This window comes from Bos mutus, chromosome 7 (genome assembly GCF_027580195.1).
Source record: "Bos mutus isolate GX-2022 chromosome 7, NWIPB_WYAK_1.1, whole genome shotgun sequence".
Classification (NCBI taxonomy): Eukaryota; Metazoa; Chordata; class Mammalia; order Artiodactyla; family Bovidae; genus Bos; species Bos mutus.
The window spans coordinates 33,130,600-33,147,760 of NC_091623.1; the positions used below are offsets into that span (position 1 = coordinate 33,130,600).

The following is a 17,161-nucleotide window of genomic DNA, read 5'->3' on the forward strand; positions in this document are numbered from 1 at the left end:
CAGAGAAATGCAAATGAAAGCCACAATGATGTACCATCTCATGCAGGTCAGAATGCCTGCTATCAAAAAGTCTACAAACAGTAAATGCTGGAGAGAGTGCAGAGAAAAGGGAACCCTCTTACACTGTTGATGGGAATGCAACCTAGTACAGCCACTATGGAGAACAGTGTGGAGATTCCTTAAGAAACTGGAAATAGAATTGCCATATGATCCAACAATCCCACTGCTGGGCATACACACCAAGGAAACCAGAATTGAAAGAGACACATGTACCCCAATGTTCATCACAGCACTGTTTATAATAGCCAGGACATGGAAGCAACCTAGATGTCCATCAGCAGATGAATGGATAAGAAAGCTGTGGTACATATACACAATGGAATATTACTCAGCTATTAAAAAAATGCATTTAAAGTCAGTTCTAATGAAATGGATGGAACTGGAGCCTATTATACAGAGTGAAGTAAGTCAGAAAGAAAAACACCAATATTTGACTGTGTGGATCACAATAAACTGTGGAAAATTCTGAAAGAGATGGGAATACCAGACCACCTGATCTGCCTCTTGAGAAATTTGTATGCAGGTCAGGAAGCAACAGTTAGAACTGGACATGGAACAACAGACTGGTTCCAAATAGGAAAAGGAATATGTCAAGGCTGTATATTGTCACCCTGTTTATTTAACTTATATGCAGAGTACATCATGAGAAACGCTGGACTGGAAGAAACACAAGCTGGAATCAAGATTGCCAGGAGAAATATCAATAACCTCAGATATGCAGATGACACCACCCTTATGGCAGAAGGTGAAGAGGAACTCAAAAGCCTCTTGATGAAAGTGAAAGTGGAGAGTGAAAAAGCTGGCTTAAAGCTCAACATTCAGAAAACGAAGATCATGGCATCCGGTCCCACCACTTCATGGGAAATAGATGGGGAAACAGTGGAAACAGTGTCAGACTTTATTTTTCTGGGCTCCAAAATCACTACAGATGGTGACTGCAGCCATGAAATTAAAAGACGCTTACTCCTTGGAAGGAAAGTTATGACCAACCTAGAGAGCATATTCAAAAGCAGAGACATTACTTTGCCAACAAAGGTTTGTCAAGGCTATGGTTTTTCCTGTGGTCATGTATGGATATGAGAGTTGGACTGTGAAGAAGGCTGAGTGCCAAAGAATTGATGCTTTTGAACTGTGGTGTTGGAGAAGACTCTTGAGAGTCCCTTGGACTGCAAGGAGATCCAACCAGTCCATTCTGAAGGAGATCAGCCCTGGGATTTCTTTGGAAGGAATGATGCTAAAGCTGAAACTCCAGTCCTTTGGCCACCTCATGCGAAGAGTTGACTCATTGGAAAAGACTCTGATGCTGGGAGGGATTGGGGGCAGGAGGAGAAGGGGACGACAGAGGATGAGATGGCTGGATGGCATCACTGACTCGATGGACGTGAGTCTCAGTGAACTCCGGGAGTTGGTGATGGACAGGGAGGCCTGGCGTGCTGCGATTCATGGGGTTGCAAAGAGTTGGACACGACTGAGCAACTGATCTGATCTGATCTAATGGAATTTAGAAAGACGGTAATGACGACCCTGTACATGAGACAGTGAAAGAGACACAGATGTAAAGAACAGACTTTTGGACTCTCTAAGAGAAGGCAAGGGTGGGATGATTTGAGAGAATAGCATTGAAACATGTATATTATCATATGTCTAGATGACCAGTGCAAGTTCAATGCATGAAGCAGGGCACCCAAGGCCGGTGCTCTGGGACAACCCAGAGGGATGGGGAGGGGAGGTAGGTGGAAGGGGGTTCAGGATGGGGGGACACATGTGCACCTGTGGCTGATTCATGTCGGTGTATGGCAGAAACCACCACAATATTACAATATTGTAAAGTAATTAGCTTCCAATTAAAATAAATAATTCAATTTTTTAAAAAGATGTGAGTTAAGAAGATAGATTCTGGAGTCTCCCAGCCAGGATTTGAATCCTTGTTCTACTGCAGTATAACCAGAGCAAGTTAATTAATTTTCCTAAAGCTTTAGATCTTTTATCTATAAAATGGGAATAATAATTGGTACTTAAAAGTTATAAGAATTCAGGGAGATAATATGCATAAGGTCAATGCCTAGTGTGTAATCGATAAATGTTACTTTCTGTTATGATTATTCTTTTCCCATTCTTTAGAAGTTCCATATTTGTAAGCACATTTAAAAATCAGTTTATTAAAAAATTACTGTATGAAAGGAAATGTATCATTTTAAAAAAATTGAGGTGTAGTTGATTTACAATGATTCAGGTGTAATTATATCATTTTATTTAAAATTAAGCTTTATCTTAATGAACCATTTTATAGCAGTGGTTTTCAACCAGGGTGATTTTTGATTTGAGCTTCCAGAAGACATTTGGCAATGTCTGGAGACATTTTTGGTTGTCAATACTGCAGGAAGTGCAACTGGAATCTAGTGGGTAGAGTCCTGAAATGCTGCTAAATGTCTCAGAATGCACACGACAGTCCTCTGCCACAGTTATTCATTCCGAAATGTTGCTAATGCTGAGCTTGAGAAACTACATTACAGCTGTAACTACCATAAACTTTAGTTTGTAAAGTTCTTGCCAAGCAAAAGGAGTGCTAGTTGTATTTCAAAATGTGGCCTAAACTCAGCAATTGACACATAAATTGAAATCTGTAGAATTACATTCAATATTTTAAATATAAATTTGTATGTGTATAAATATCCCTATTTTCTTCTGGTTACAAAAATGATATATCTTGTGAAATTTAAAGAATGCAAAAGCATATAAATGGATAGTGAACAACCCCTCCCTGCTTTTTTTTTTTTTTTTAAGTATGGTTAAAAAAAAAACCTATGGTTGAAAACCATCAGAGATCTAATTGAGATATATTACTTCAGAATTTTATTTTACACTTTTTATTTTGTATTGGGGTATAACTGATTAACAATGTTCTGATAGTTTCAGGTGAACAGTGAAGGGACTGAGCCATATGTATACATGTATCCATTCTCCCCCAAAGTCCCCTCCTATCCAGGCTGCCACGGAGCACTGAGCAGAGTTCCATGTGCTGTACTGGAGGCCCTTGTTGGTTATCCATTTTAGATACAGTGATGTGTACATGTCCGTCCCAGACTCCCTAACTATCCCTTCCCCCTCTTTAAGTCTACTTCAGCATTTTAAATACATGTGTATACTGTTCTATAATTAGATTTTTTTAAGGTAATATTTTACTTTTCTCTTCCTTAAAAATTCAGTCCTACAGCTGTTATGTGGAGCAGGCAAAGTAGGCACTCAGGACAAGAGACCTGGCATGGGGTATAGAGTTCACCTGAAATAAGGAGGAAATCAGTGTGTTGGGCTCGATGGCCTGGCATGGAGTGCCATGGCCCAACAGGCTGAGGAGGGCACCCATAAGTGTAGGCAGTCCAGTGTAAGGTATCAGCAAAGGCCAAGTGGAATGAAAAACACAAGGAGCTAGCCTAAAGGGGTCTCAACTGAGGTAATTCAGGCATCAAAGTAAGTGATGTAAATAAAGTTAGTAACAGATTAAAACCCATTGCATAAAATAGGAAACTTTGTGTCCAATATGATATAATAAATGAATGAATATAATGAAAGTCTGATGAGAAATGGAATATTTGTAAGTAAAAAAATAACCTCTCTGTCAAAAAAGTATTAATTCAAAAGGGAAAAATGGTAACTTGATAGTGGAAAAGCCTGGAAGCCATCACCTTAATTATATGATCAAAGTTAACATCATCGGTAATGGGACAAATCAAAATTGCAAGCCACCTACTAAGATGCTCATCTCCTAGTATTCATGTCCTGGAGTAGTCTTCGTCCACACTGAGGTTGGCTGACTTGTAGAATGGATAGCATATTACAGAAGTGGTGGTATGTGCCTTCTGATGCTAAGTCTCAACAGGTATTGCTTACTTTGGGAGAAGTCATTGTAAAGGCACTCTAGTAGCCTTGAGAGAGGGCCACATGGTGAGGAGATGTTTTTACCATCATGCAAGCAAATCCCCTCCAGCCCCACTCAAGCCTTCAGATGACTGCGATCTGTGCTGACATCTTGCTTGCATCCTCACGAGAGAATTACCCAGCTAAGCTACTTCTTCACCCAAAGCACAGAAACTTTGCAAAAGAATGCTTATTGTTTTCAACGATTAAGGTTCGGGGTAATTTGATATGCCACAATGGGCAACTAATATAGATGCAGTGAGAAGAGTATAGCGTCACTTCCGGGATATTCCTGCCGGAGATGCACAACCTGAATCTAGTCCTAAGAAGCAGAAAACACTAATTGAGAGACCTTTTGCAAAATAACTAGCCTGCAGTCCTCAGTAGAGTCACACACACAAAAGTTAAAGACAGAAACCGTCCTGGAGTGAGGGAGACTGTATAGAGACTTGACAACGTTACATGCAATGCTTGATTCTGAACTTGATTCTTTTGCTATAAGGGATATTATTGGGACAGTTGACAAAGTTTGGAGACAGAGGAGTAGCTGATAGTAATATGTCACTGTGAATATTTTGATGACTATTGTGGTTATACAGAGGATGTACTTTAGGAAATGTAGACACTAAAGAATTCAGGGGTGATGAGGCATCAGGTTAGCAATTGATTACTCCCAAATGGTTAAATAAAAAAAAAGCTTTTTGTACTATATTTGCAACATTTCTGTAAGTCTGAGATTGCTTAAACATTTTTTATTATGTAGAAAGAAAACAGTATCATAGAATGTGACCTTGCCTATAAAAAATAGATCCATCTGTCCTTTTCAAAGGGATGTTACAACCCACCCCTCAAATTTTACCAATGTCCTATTGATGGACATTTAAATTGATTCCCGTTCTTTGCTATTATAAACTTCCAGTTATCTGTTATTATAAACAATGCTAGTAAATATCCTTATAAATATGTTTGTGCACTTGGTTCAATTTTTGCCCAAGAATAAATCCCTGGAGTTGAATTCCTAAGTGAATGGATATGCATACTTTAATCAGTTTAATCATAACTCATTGTAGGAAACCACATAAAATCTCCTTAAAAGAAAATGAAATTTATAATTTGGTCATTATTTTCATTTGTTCTTCCCCCCACTAGAAAGTAATCTCTGTTGGACTGGAAACTTTATTTGTCTTGATTATCACCAGTCCTAGCATTAAGATAGTCCTAGGCTGAGCGACTTCACTTTCACTTTTCACTTTCATGCATTGGAGAAGGAAATGGCAACCCACTCCAGTATTCTTGCCTGGAGGATCCCAGGGAGGGGGGGAGCCTGGTGGGCTGCCGTCTATGGGGTCACACAGAGTCGGACATAACTGATGCGACTTAGCAGCAGCAGCAGGCATTAAATAAATGTTAATATTTGTTCCAACAATAGCAAACATTTATTGTGTGTCTGGCATTATTCTAAGGACATAAATTCATTTATTCCTTGTAACAAGCCTATGAGATAAATGGTAGGAGTATTCCCATTTTGCAGATGAGGAAACTGAGGCAAACAGAGGCTAAGTACTTACCCAGTTTCACAGGGCTAGTCAACAGTGGAGGCAAGAGTCCAGGCCGTGTTTCTGCAGTTTACAAGTTGCTGTTGTTGTTGAGTCATTAGGTTGTATCTGACTCTCTGTGACCCCATGGACTGCAGCACGCCAGTCCCCTGTCCTTCACTGTCTCCCAGAGTTAGCTCGAATTCCTGTCTATTGAGTCGATGATACTATCTGTTAGAGGCTGTTGGCCTCTATGCTGTAATGGTTCTCTCTAGTTGATAAATGAATCAATACCTGAGTGGCCAATATATTTATTTGATTCTTTGAACAATTACTCATTTAAACTATCTTTTTGGATTTTCTTTTCTTCATTTCAAATAAAACTGGAAAAGAATGGACTGCTTACTTTGTAAAAGCCAAATTAGCCTTATGGTCCTCTGTACTAGGCTGTACTTACCACATAACAGTACTGTTCCTGGAATTAATATTTGTAGAAGTATAAACTATACATCATTCTTACTAAGAATTTATTTATAATGTGCAAACAGAATATTTGCTTTGTATTACAAATAAGATAGTAAATCTGGGTCTGCAGCTTAAGTCTAGGAGGCAGAACCTTTACTACTTGCTTGTCAAATATTCCCTGCTCCCCATTGGAGCTCTGTGCACTGTGCATGGAAACACACTCCCCATCTCCCATGGCAGAAGCCCAACCTCACTCCAAGCGCTTGCTCAGAACCACCCTCTTCCACCGAAGACTGTTTTACCTATCTCTTTTCTCCCACCATCCTTTTGAAGGTTGAATTGATCTTTCCTTCCTCAAAATTCCCTGAGTCTCTATTATAGTAGGGCTTCTCTGGTGGCTCAGATGGTAAAGCATCTGCCTGCAACTCAGGCCACCCAGCTTCGATGCCTGGGTTGGGAAGAGCCCCTGGGGAAGGGAATGGCAACTCACTCCAGTATTCTCACCTGGAGAATTCCATGGACAGAAGAGCATGAGGGGCTAGAGTCCATGGGGTTGCAAAGAGGTAGATACAACTGAGCGACAAACACTTTCACATTTATACTACTCTCACAGGGACTATATTCTAACTATACCTTATATTACTAGTCTCAAGTCCACATCTCCCTTCACATCAGTTCAGTCGCTCAGGCATGTCTCACTCTTTGCAACCCCATGGATTGCAGCACGCCAGGCCTCCCTGTCCATCACCAACTCCCAGAGTTTACTCAAACTCATGTCCATTGAGTCGGTGATGCCACCCAACCATCTAACCCTCTGTTGTCCCCTTCTCCTCCCGCCCTCAATCTTTCCCAGCATCAGGGTCTTTTCCAATGAGTCAGTTCTTCACATCAGGTGGCCAAAGCATTGGTGTTTCAGCTTCAGCATCAGTCCTTCCAATGAACATTCATAATTGATTTCCTTTAGGATGGACTGGTTGGGTCTCCTTGCAGTCCAAAGGACTCTCAAGAATCTTCTTCAATATCCCAGTTCAAAAGCATCAATTTTTCAGTGCTCAGCTTTCTTTATGGTCCAAATCTTACATCCATACATGATGACTGGAAAAACCTTTGACTGGACAGACCTTTGTCAGCAAAGTAACATCTCTGCTTTTTAATATGCTGTCTAGGTTGGTCATAGCTTTTCTTACAAGGAGCAAGTGTGGTTTAATTTCATGGCTGCAGTCACCATCTGCAGTGATTTTGGAACCCAAGAAAATAAAGGCTGTCACTGTTTCCATTGTTTTCCCATCTAAATGCCATGAAGTGATGGGACCAGATGCCATGATCTTCATTTTCTGAATGTTGAGCTTTAAGCCAACTTTTTCACTCTCCTCTTTCACTTTCATCAAGAGGCTTTTGAGTTCCTCTTCACTTTCTGCCATAAGGGTGGTGTCATCTGCATATCTGAGGTTATTGATATTTCTCCCAGCAATCTTGATTCCAGCTTGTGCTTCATCCAGCCTGGCATTTCGCATGATGTACTCTGCATATATGTTAAATAAGCTGGGGGACAATATACAGCCTTGACATACTCTTTTCCCAATTTTGAACCAGTCCATTGTTCCATGTCCAGTTCTAACTGTATTTTCTTGACCTGCATACACATTTCTCAGGAGACAAGTCAGGTGGTCCGGTATTCCCATCTCTTGAAGAATTTTCCAGTTTGTTGTCATCCATACAGTCAAAGGCTTTAGCATAATCAATGAAGCAGAAGTAGATGTAATTCTGGAATTCTCTTGCCTTTTCTATGATCCAACGGATGTTGGCAACTTGATTTTTGGTTCCTCTGCCTTTCGTAAATCCAGCTTGAACATTTGCAAGTCCTCGGTTCATATACTGTTGAAGCCTGGCTTGAAGAATTTTGAGCATTGTTTGCTAGCGTGTGACAACAGAGGATGAGATGATTGGATGACATCACTGATTCAATGGACATGAGTTTGAGTAAACTCTGGGAGTTGGTGATGGACAGGGAGGCCTGGCATGCTGCAGTATATGGGGTCACAGAGGGTTGGACACAATTGAGGTACTGAACTGAACTGAACTGACCTAAGTGCAATTGTGCAGTAGTTTGAAGATTTTTTGGCACTGCCTTTCTTTGAGATTGGAATGAAAACCGACCTTTTCCAGTCCTGTGGCTACTGCTTAGTTTTCCAAATTTGCTGGTATATTGAGCACAGCACTTTCACAGCATCATCTTTTAGGATTTGAAATAGCTCAGCTGGAATTACATCACCTTCACTAGTTTTGTTCGTGATACTTCCTAAGGCCCACTTGACTTCACATTCCAGGATGTCTGGCTCTAGGTGAGTGATCACACCATTGTGGTTATCAGGTCATTAAAATCTTTTGTGTATAGTTCTTCTGTGTATTCTTGCCACCTCTTCTAATATCGTCTGCTTCTTTTAGGTCCATACCATTTTTGTCCTTTATTGTGCCCATCTTTGTGTAAAATGTTCCCTTGATATCTAATTTTCTTCAAGAGATCTCTGGTCTTTCCCATTGTATTATTTTCTTCTATTTCTTTGCACTGATCACTGAGGAAGGCTTCCTTATCTCTCTTTGCTATTCTTTGGAACTCTGCATTCAGATGCTTATATCTTTCCTTTTCTCCTTTGCCTTTCACTTCTCTTTTCTCAGCTATTTGTAAGGCCTCAGACAACCATTTTGCTTTTTTGCATTTTTTCTTGGGGTTGGTTTTGATCACTGCCACCTGTACAATGTTATGAAACTCCGTCCATAGTTCTTCAGACACTCTGTCTATCAGATCTAATCCCTTGAATCTGTTTGTCACTTCCACTGTATAATCGTCAGGGATTTGATTTAGGTCATACCTGAATGGTCTAGTAGTTTTCCCTATTTTCTTCAATTTAAGTCTGAATTTTGTAATAAGGAGTTCATGATCTGAGCCACAGTCAGCTCCTGGTCTTGTTTTTGCTGACTTTATAGAGCTTCTTCATCTTCGGCTGCAAGGAATACAATCAGTCTGACTTTGGTATTGACCATCTGGTGATATCCATATGTAGAGTCATCACTTCTGTTGTAGGAAGAGGGTGTTTGCTATGACCAGTGCATTCTCTTGGGAAAACTCTGTTAGCCTTTGCCCTGCTTTATTTTGTACTCCAAAGACAAACTTAACCTGTTACTCCATGTATCTCTTGACTTCTTACTTTTCATTCCAGTCCCTTTTGATGAAGAAGACATCTTTTTTGGGTGTTAGTTCTAGAAGGTCTTGTAGTTCAACATAGAACCATTCAACTGCAGCTTCTTCAGCGTTACTGGTCAGGGCATAGACATGGATTACAGTGATATTGAATGGTTTGTCTTGGAAATGATCAGAGATCATTTTGTCTTTTTGAGACTGCACCCAAGTACTGCATTTTGGACTCTTTTGTTGACTATAAGGGCTACTCCATTCTTCTAAGAGATTCTTGCCTGCAGTAGTAAATATAGTGGTCACCTGAATTAAATCCACCCATTCCCATCCATTTTAGTTCACTGATTCCTACAATGTCGATGTTCAGTCTTGCCATCTCCTGTTTGCTGTTGCTGCTGCTAAGTCACTTTAGTCGTGTCCAACTTTATGCGACTCCATAGACAGCAGCCCACCAGGCTCCCCCATCCCTGGGATCCTCCAGGCAAGAACACTGGAGTGGGTTGCCATTTCCTTCTCCAAGGGAAGAAGCTTCTCCTGTTTGACCACTTCCAATTTACCTTGAGTCATGGACGTAACATTCCAGCTTCCTATGCACTGTTGTTCTTTACAATGTCTGACTACTTCCATCACCAGTCACATCCACAACTGGGTGTTGCTTTTGCTTTGGCTCTGTCTCTTCATTCTTTCTGGAGTCATTTCTCCACTGATATCCAGTAGCATATTGGGCACCTTCCAACCTGGGGAGTTCATCTTTCAGTGTCATATCTTTTTGCCTTTTCATACCATTCATGGGGTTCTCAAGGCAAGAATACTGAAGTGAATCATCTCCGTTAATAGAATATTCTCCTTTAGTTTTATTCATTTTTGAAAACCCCAACATATAATATTTTGTACAAAAAGTGAAATTAAAGCATTTTTTTGATTGTTGTTTAGTCGCTAAGTCACGTCCATCTCTTTTGAGACCTGATAGACTGTAGCCCACTAGGCTCCTCTGTCCATGAGATATCCCAGGCAAGAATACTGGAGTAGATTGCCATTTTCTTTTCTAAGGGGTCTTCTGGACCCAGTGACACACCCAAGTCTCCTGCATTGGCAGGCAAGTTCTTTTCCAGTGAGCCACCTGGGAAGCCCCATGTTTTGATTAGAGAATGAATTATATCAAGGAACTCTATTTTGAATTTTTTTAATCCTAAAAAAGAATACTAGAATTTGAATATTGTGTATACATATATATATATTTGTTGTTGATGATACATGCATACACACACACATACATTTGACAATCATCAGGCATTGTAAAATAACAAATGGAAAGATAAGACATGATGTTTTTCATATGATGATTTCTATTTTATCTTTAGTTTACAAAGTGTCAAGAACGAAGAAGCATAATTAGCTTTCATTTCTATAAGACCTTTTTTTCCATTCATGGCTGCCAATACCAACTTTGCTTTTACCCACAACTTCAGTTCCTTTTCTTTCAGTGGGTGGTTCAGGGACATCAAAGGTAATAAAATCAAAGAGATAAGTGGAATGTTTTTTCAAACACTAGTAGTTAAGGATGTGTTCCTGTTAAAGAATGTTAATACTAAATTTGTTTTCAAGTGTTTGTATAATTCCATATCTCCCTGCCAACTAGAAGAAGGACTGTCCTTGAATCCTGTTCTGCATGCAATAGAAAAAATATAATCCCTTCTTCACATATATTTAAAGAGGAAAAGAACTTGGGGAATGTTAAACATTGTCATTTTATAGGATTATATTTTGTTGTAAACAAAAGCAGTTGCATAGCCTTCAGGCAGTTATTTCTCTTCTCGCACAAGGAGTTCTTTCCTTTACCCACAGGATTCGGACAAAGCTAAAGGCTTTTGTTCTGAAAGCTCACATAGCAAGCCAAAGAGAAAGTTCAAACAAATATCATCAGTCTTTTAAAAATGTCATTGCTTATGTAAATTAACTGTGGTCCTTGGTTGCTGGGGAGCCTCAAGCATCCTTGCATAGGTTGGATAGTCAATCATGTTTTATTTATAGTTTACGTAACCTATGTTTCTTCTAGAAAGCAATGACCATGAACTCTTCTAATTTCAAGTTTAGGTCATACTTTCTGTTTGTCTTAGTTTAGTTTTTGTTTGATTTTTTGATTGTTTTGTTTAGATTAGATTCACTCTCTTGTGATTTCCAGGGAATGATTTAGATGCTAATTTATTATTGTGGAGCACTTCTATATGATCTTACTGATTTTTTTTTTACCGTTATTCATCTGGCCAGTGGATTTATTTGTGACTCAGAACTTTAAGAAATCTTTTCCTTTATTTTCCTATAAAGTATTTTTATATTGTGAATGATACATTTTAAAATAACACCTTGCTAAAATATACATACTTGATACACAGTCTGAAATATATTCAGAGTAAGAGTAAAGTCAAAACACACACCTTTTAAAATTTAGCCTAATTGAGTCTTCTTCACAAAATGTTGAGATGTTGCATTAGTTCTGTATGGCCTGATGTTTATATTAATGTTAAGTTTTAGATCATACCCTCTGTATATAAAATTCATGTGGGGGTCAGCTGAGATTCTCCTTACTGCTTCTAATTGCATTGCACTGTAAGTCTCCAAACTTTATTCAGGAATAAATATCTTTTGGGAGGCATGCCTTCTAAGTAAGGAATTACTTTTTGTATGTTAGATGCAGGAGTTTTAAATAGGTGCTTACATTTCATATTTGGTATTAGCTATAGATTTTTTATTTGTTTTAAAAATGATTCTGAGAACTTCAGTGATTACTTCTGTGACGATCATTTTTGGCAGGGGCTATCTTTCTCCTCAGATCTGTGATGTGTGTGTGTGTGTGTGTGTGTGTGTGTGTGTGTGTGTGTATGGAGAAAGAAATGGCAACCCAGTCCAGTGTTCTTGCCTGGAGAATCCCAGGGACGGGGGAGCCTGGTAGGCTACCGTCTATGGGGTCACACAGAGTCGGACACGACTGAAGTGACTTAGGGTAGCGTAGTGTATGTGTGTATATATATATATATATATATATATATGAACATGCCTTTGTTCTCAAAGTCTTTTTTTATCTGATTACTCTCATATATAAACTCTGCTTTTGTTTCTTTCTTTTTTCTTTTCTTTTGCCTTAGCCTGTCATTTGTATGAAAAACTTTGTTACATTCAAGAACCAAGAAGCATAATTAGCTTTCATGTCTATAAGACCTTTTCTCCATTCATGGCTGCCAATAGCAACTTTGCTTTTACCCACAACTTCAGTTCCCTTTTTTTTAATGGGTGGTTCAGGGGCATCAAAGGTAATACAATGAAAGAGGTATTAAGTGCAGATATTAAAACCAGCAGAGGTATCAAGTGCATTTTCCATTCTAGAAGGGAGTGACATAGCAAGTGAGGAGAAGAAATCCGGAGGCAGGGGCGAATGTGAGGGGAAAGTGGGGGAAAGAAGTCGCAGAGAAAAGGAGAAGAGCTGGCGTGAGAGAGGAGAAAGCAGGAAAAGGCAGAACTGGGGGGCTAGAGAGGTTTGTGAAATCTGAGGGGGGCGGGGCGGGGAGGTCAACAGACCCGCATTTTCACCAGGCGTGGGCTCAAGCTTGCGGAGCGACGAACGGATGAAAGCACCTCAGCTGGGATTTGCTGAGGGGACGCACGCCGTCATGTGTTTAGTCATCCATTATCTGCTTCTATTTTCTGCAGGTTCCGGACGATGACTGACGCGGGTTTGTGTGGGAGCCCTCCCCGCCCCTGTCCCGCCCGAGCGATAAGCATCCCGCGCGTCTAGCCCGCCGCCCCCCGCCGCCGGCTCTGAGGGGGCGCGCTTCCGCTCGCGGACCTGACAGAAGTCCCGGCTTCCCGCGGGCGCTGAGCGCGCGCGGCGCTGCTGTGTGGCCGCCGCGGGGACGCCCGCCGCGCCCCGGGCCATGAAGTAGCGGCTGCCGGCGGCGCCGCGGCCCGGTCCTCCCGGCGCTCCTCCCGCCCGCCCGGCGCCGCGCCTCTCGGTCCTCCCGGCCGGGCCGGAGCGCCGAGGACATGGCTGGCTTTCGGAGCCTGCTAGTTCTCCTCCTCGTGTTTCCCAGTGGCTGTGTGGGCTTCCGAAGCCCACTTTCTGTCTTTAAGAGGTGGGTGTTTGTTTTTTTGTTTGTTTTTGTTTATTTCTAAACAGGCGACGTGTGGTTTGGATGCTTTCTGTGCATGCTGTTGAAAAAAAAAAACGGAAGAGTGTTGGAGAAATATACGTGGTTGATTCACTTGGCCGCAATCCTTGGGAATTTTAACACAGTTAAACTTCTTGTAAAAGTTCCCCCTTACAGACAAAATAAAAAGCCCCCTCGCCTCCACCCCCCGTCCTGTATAGCCAAGCTGTCCTGGCTTTCAGAACTCCCAATTAGAAGTTGTGATTTCCAACACTCATCACTCCCTCTTGGGGAGACAATCTGAGAAAGTACAATATCGTCGTTTAGACTGGAATGCCTTCCCGTTTGTAACAGCCTGAAGAAAAAGATATAAAGGTAGGTAACTGGTGAGGAGAAGCAGATAACAGACTGTAAGAGCTCACAAGGAAGCATTGAGCTGTATACACTCTTCATAATTACCATGTTAAATATTTATGCACTTGCGCATTTGTAATTCACATCACAGACTCCCCGCCACCCCCCAACTCACCCCCACCCGGCCATCATAAAACTCTGCCTTCTAGCGATGTTATTGTTGGTTTTTTGGTTTCTGACTAGTAATATCGGACACTCATAAAGGAGTCACAAAAATTTTTACTGGCTTGTAGTAATATTTCTGCCTTGAGAGGATTGACAGGCCTATGATAATTGTAATTGATTAATACTGTACTTTCATTAACAGAAACGTATATTTTGACAGGTTTATATTGAATCAAGTTTTGAATGTAGCCTGCTTGGTTGCTTTGATTATGTTTTGCTCACAAGTTGGGTGCATGCTGCTCTTGGACTATATGATGCAATTCTGAGAATGGTATAGAATATTATGTGGTAATTACATCTTTTCATTGTGTCTAAGTCAACAATATTTAGTCTTAAAGTCATAGAATTCCTTTTTTTCCCTCTTCCCATGTCCAGTTAAAATCCCATTATGTTCAAGGTTATTGAAATTGTCTTCTTTCTTTAAGGTTTAAAGAAACTACCAGATCATTTTCCAATGAATGTCTTGGTACCACCAGACCAGTAATTCCTATCGATTCATCAGATTTTGCGTTGGATATTCGCATGCCTGGGGTCACACCCAAACAGGTGAGAGGAATTGTGTATTTAATTATTTGTGTGTTTTATATACAGTCTAATTAAAACAAAGAAACTGCATTTACAGCAGGAGTAACTTCTTTGAAAAGTAGGCATTTTTTTTCAAGACTCTTCAAATAGGGCTAGAATAAATAAGTATTGTAAAGAGGACTAAATTTTTTTAAGGTAAATCTTTCAGTTAAATTTCTTTTTAAAAATTTTACCTGTATTATTTGTGTTTTGAAATGGAACCTTGAAAATTTAAGTCTCAATGGAGTAATTGCCTTGGTAATGCAGCATGTATTAAAATATGAAAAATTATTCTAATAAAGGGAAATGATATTGAGCAGCTGCATCTAAGAGATTAAGTTGTTTAAATACCCCTCTATAGCAGCCACAAGTTGAGAAATGAAAGCGTGTGTTTACTGCCAAGAATTTGGAAAATACATATTCCACACTTTTAAAAGTTAAAAAAAAAAAAAAGCTGTTCATACAGGTGGCTGATTGTGAGTTTTCTTTAGCTTAATCTGCTTGTCATAAGAGAGATATTTGACGAAGTAGAAGCAAAACTACCATGGTGACTCACAGAGCATTTTGAGTAGAACTGGACTGTGACTGTGGCTTTCCCTGTTTTGGATATACAGAGGATTCTCAAACCACTGCTGTCATGTGTGCAAAGTGTTTCAGTAGGCATGAAAAGGCCAGAATTAATTACACTTTTCATCCAGGCAGTGCCAGGATTTATGTGTGTCATTAAAAGGTAGTCTTCGTTTGTAAAGGGCTGCAGAGAAAGGGGAAGACCTGGGTGTTGTAGAGCTGCCATGGCTGATGACTCATTGCTGCAGATAACATTCTGGTTTTTTAAATTTTCTTTCTATTTTAAAGTACAGAGAAAATAAAAGTATTCTACAGATTGGGGAGAATTCTTTTGAAATTGATGTTTGGAAGCTCTAAGAAAATACAGGATGTCTTTTTTGGACTGAGGATTAACGTTCGTTTATTTGAATACCTGTGTATGGTTTAAGTATCTGTAAATAACTGCTGTTGTCAAATTGGCCCTCACCCTTCACCCCTGCCCATCCACAAATGACCAGGCAGGTGACTTTTCTGTATGTTTAGTTATTAGCATCCTGGCCTTTAATTTGGTATGGTCTTTATTTAGTTAGTACTTAATAAAAAGAGATATCATCAGATTGGGAATAGGAGAGAACGGTGATAGTTACTCACTTATGAAGTGTGCTTCTTCATGTCTGTTCTCACTTTCAAAAGTGATTTTCCCCCTATATTTGCTTAAAATGACTTTATAATACTTTTTAAAAAATACTCACTAATTAGTCTTTAAGCAGTATTTTCCTACAGAAATATCATTATTTTCTCAAATAATCATTTGTTGTAGTTCATTATTATTCTGTGTTTTTTTTCCTTCTCATTATTTTACAGTAAAAACATTTAAATTATTTAGCAGTAATAAAAATAGGTAACTGTTTGGGGTGAACATTCTCAGAAAGAGTTCCTAGAGGAATTGATTATAAAAGAATGAAAAGGAACTCGATTTGCATAAGATAAAATGTGTTATCTCAGGTTTTATAATCTTACAATTATCAAAATAACTGGAAAAAAGAACATATATTAATAAGTAGAGTACAGCTTGTTATTTTGCACTGTCTGCATTCTGCTTTGCTGTCTTTGTGCAGTGAACATTTGCTGGTTGCCTTTCCAGCATACCATCCCTCATTGCTTCTTCTCTGAAACCATATCCTACCTACCCAGGATCCAGAGATGGAGCACCTGGACTAGGATTAGCAGATCACTGCATTCCAGTTCCCCTTCCACGGTAACTGATTCAGAAGAAGGTGTGGGACCTAGACCAATCCAGTGAAATCTTAGGACTTTGGCTGGGAATGCATTTTTTTTGTTTCATGTAAGCAAAAGGCACCTATCTAGTCTTAGGGTCTGCTGAGTTCTTGAGAGGAGCCAGATCTAGAGTAAAACTAACATCATAGATGGCAATGCAGTTTCTCGGTGACATTGCTACTTACGGAGTTATCCCTTGTGTTAGCCTTTTTCGTTTCAACCAGACTGAGTTGGATTTTCTGTGACTTGTAACTGAAACCGCCTAGCTGGGCAACTGATTTGATTGTTCTGTTTGGTCAGCTCAGAACCGGTTGTTGACTGTTTCTTCTACTTTTCCTGGCCCTCTCTGTTGACCACGTGTCACAAGTATTTACTGACTTGATCTGGCTGATATATATAGGTCATATGCCTCATACACTTTCATGCGTGCGTGCATGTTAAGTTGTTCCAGACATATCCGACTCTTTGTGACCCTGTGAACTGTAGCCCTCCTCTGTTGATGGCATTCTCCACGCAAGAACACTGGAGTGGGTTGCCATTTCCTTTTCATGGGATCTTTCTGACCCAGGGATCGAGCCCTTATCTCTTATGTCTCCTGCATTCGCAGGCAGGTTCTTTACCACTAGTGCCAGAAATGATAATTATACCCCTATTGAGTATACCCAAGGAGAGATGGAAACAGAAATGCTTTTCTCCTGAACTTTGTGTTCTTAGTGAGAAAGATCTAGAACTGTGATGAGTACTTTTGGTGAAAGAAGTATTCTTTTCTTAAAATGCAAATGAAACTTAAGTTTAATACAGATCCTTAAGAGGAAAGAGATAAGAAGGCGAAGAAAGAAAAAAAAAAGAAAAACTACTAGAGGATGGAAATAAACTATGAAAAG

The 17,161-nt window shown here is 39.9% G+C and overlaps 1 protein-coding gene across 11 annotated transcripts in view; it reads left to right on the forward strand.

Annotated features, from left to right (window-relative positions):
• Positions 1 to 13,162: 13,162 nt before the first annotated feature.
• Positions 13,163 to 17,161, forward strand: part of PAM (peptidylglycine alpha-amidating monooxygenase) — a 179,620-nt gene continuing 175,621 nt past the window's right edge. For all 11 annotated transcript variants that reach the window (XM_005889799.3, XM_005889800.2, XM_070373181.1 and 8 more), the window contains exons 1-2: positions 13,163 to 13,295; positions 14,315 to 14,435. In XM_005889799.3, the coding sequence (XP_005889861.2) occupies positions 13,207 to 13,295; positions 14,315 to 14,435 (210 nt within the window). In that variant the 5' untranslated portion in view covers positions 13,163 to 13,206. The remainder of the gene's footprint in view (positions 13,296 to 14,314; positions 14,436 to 17,161) is intronic.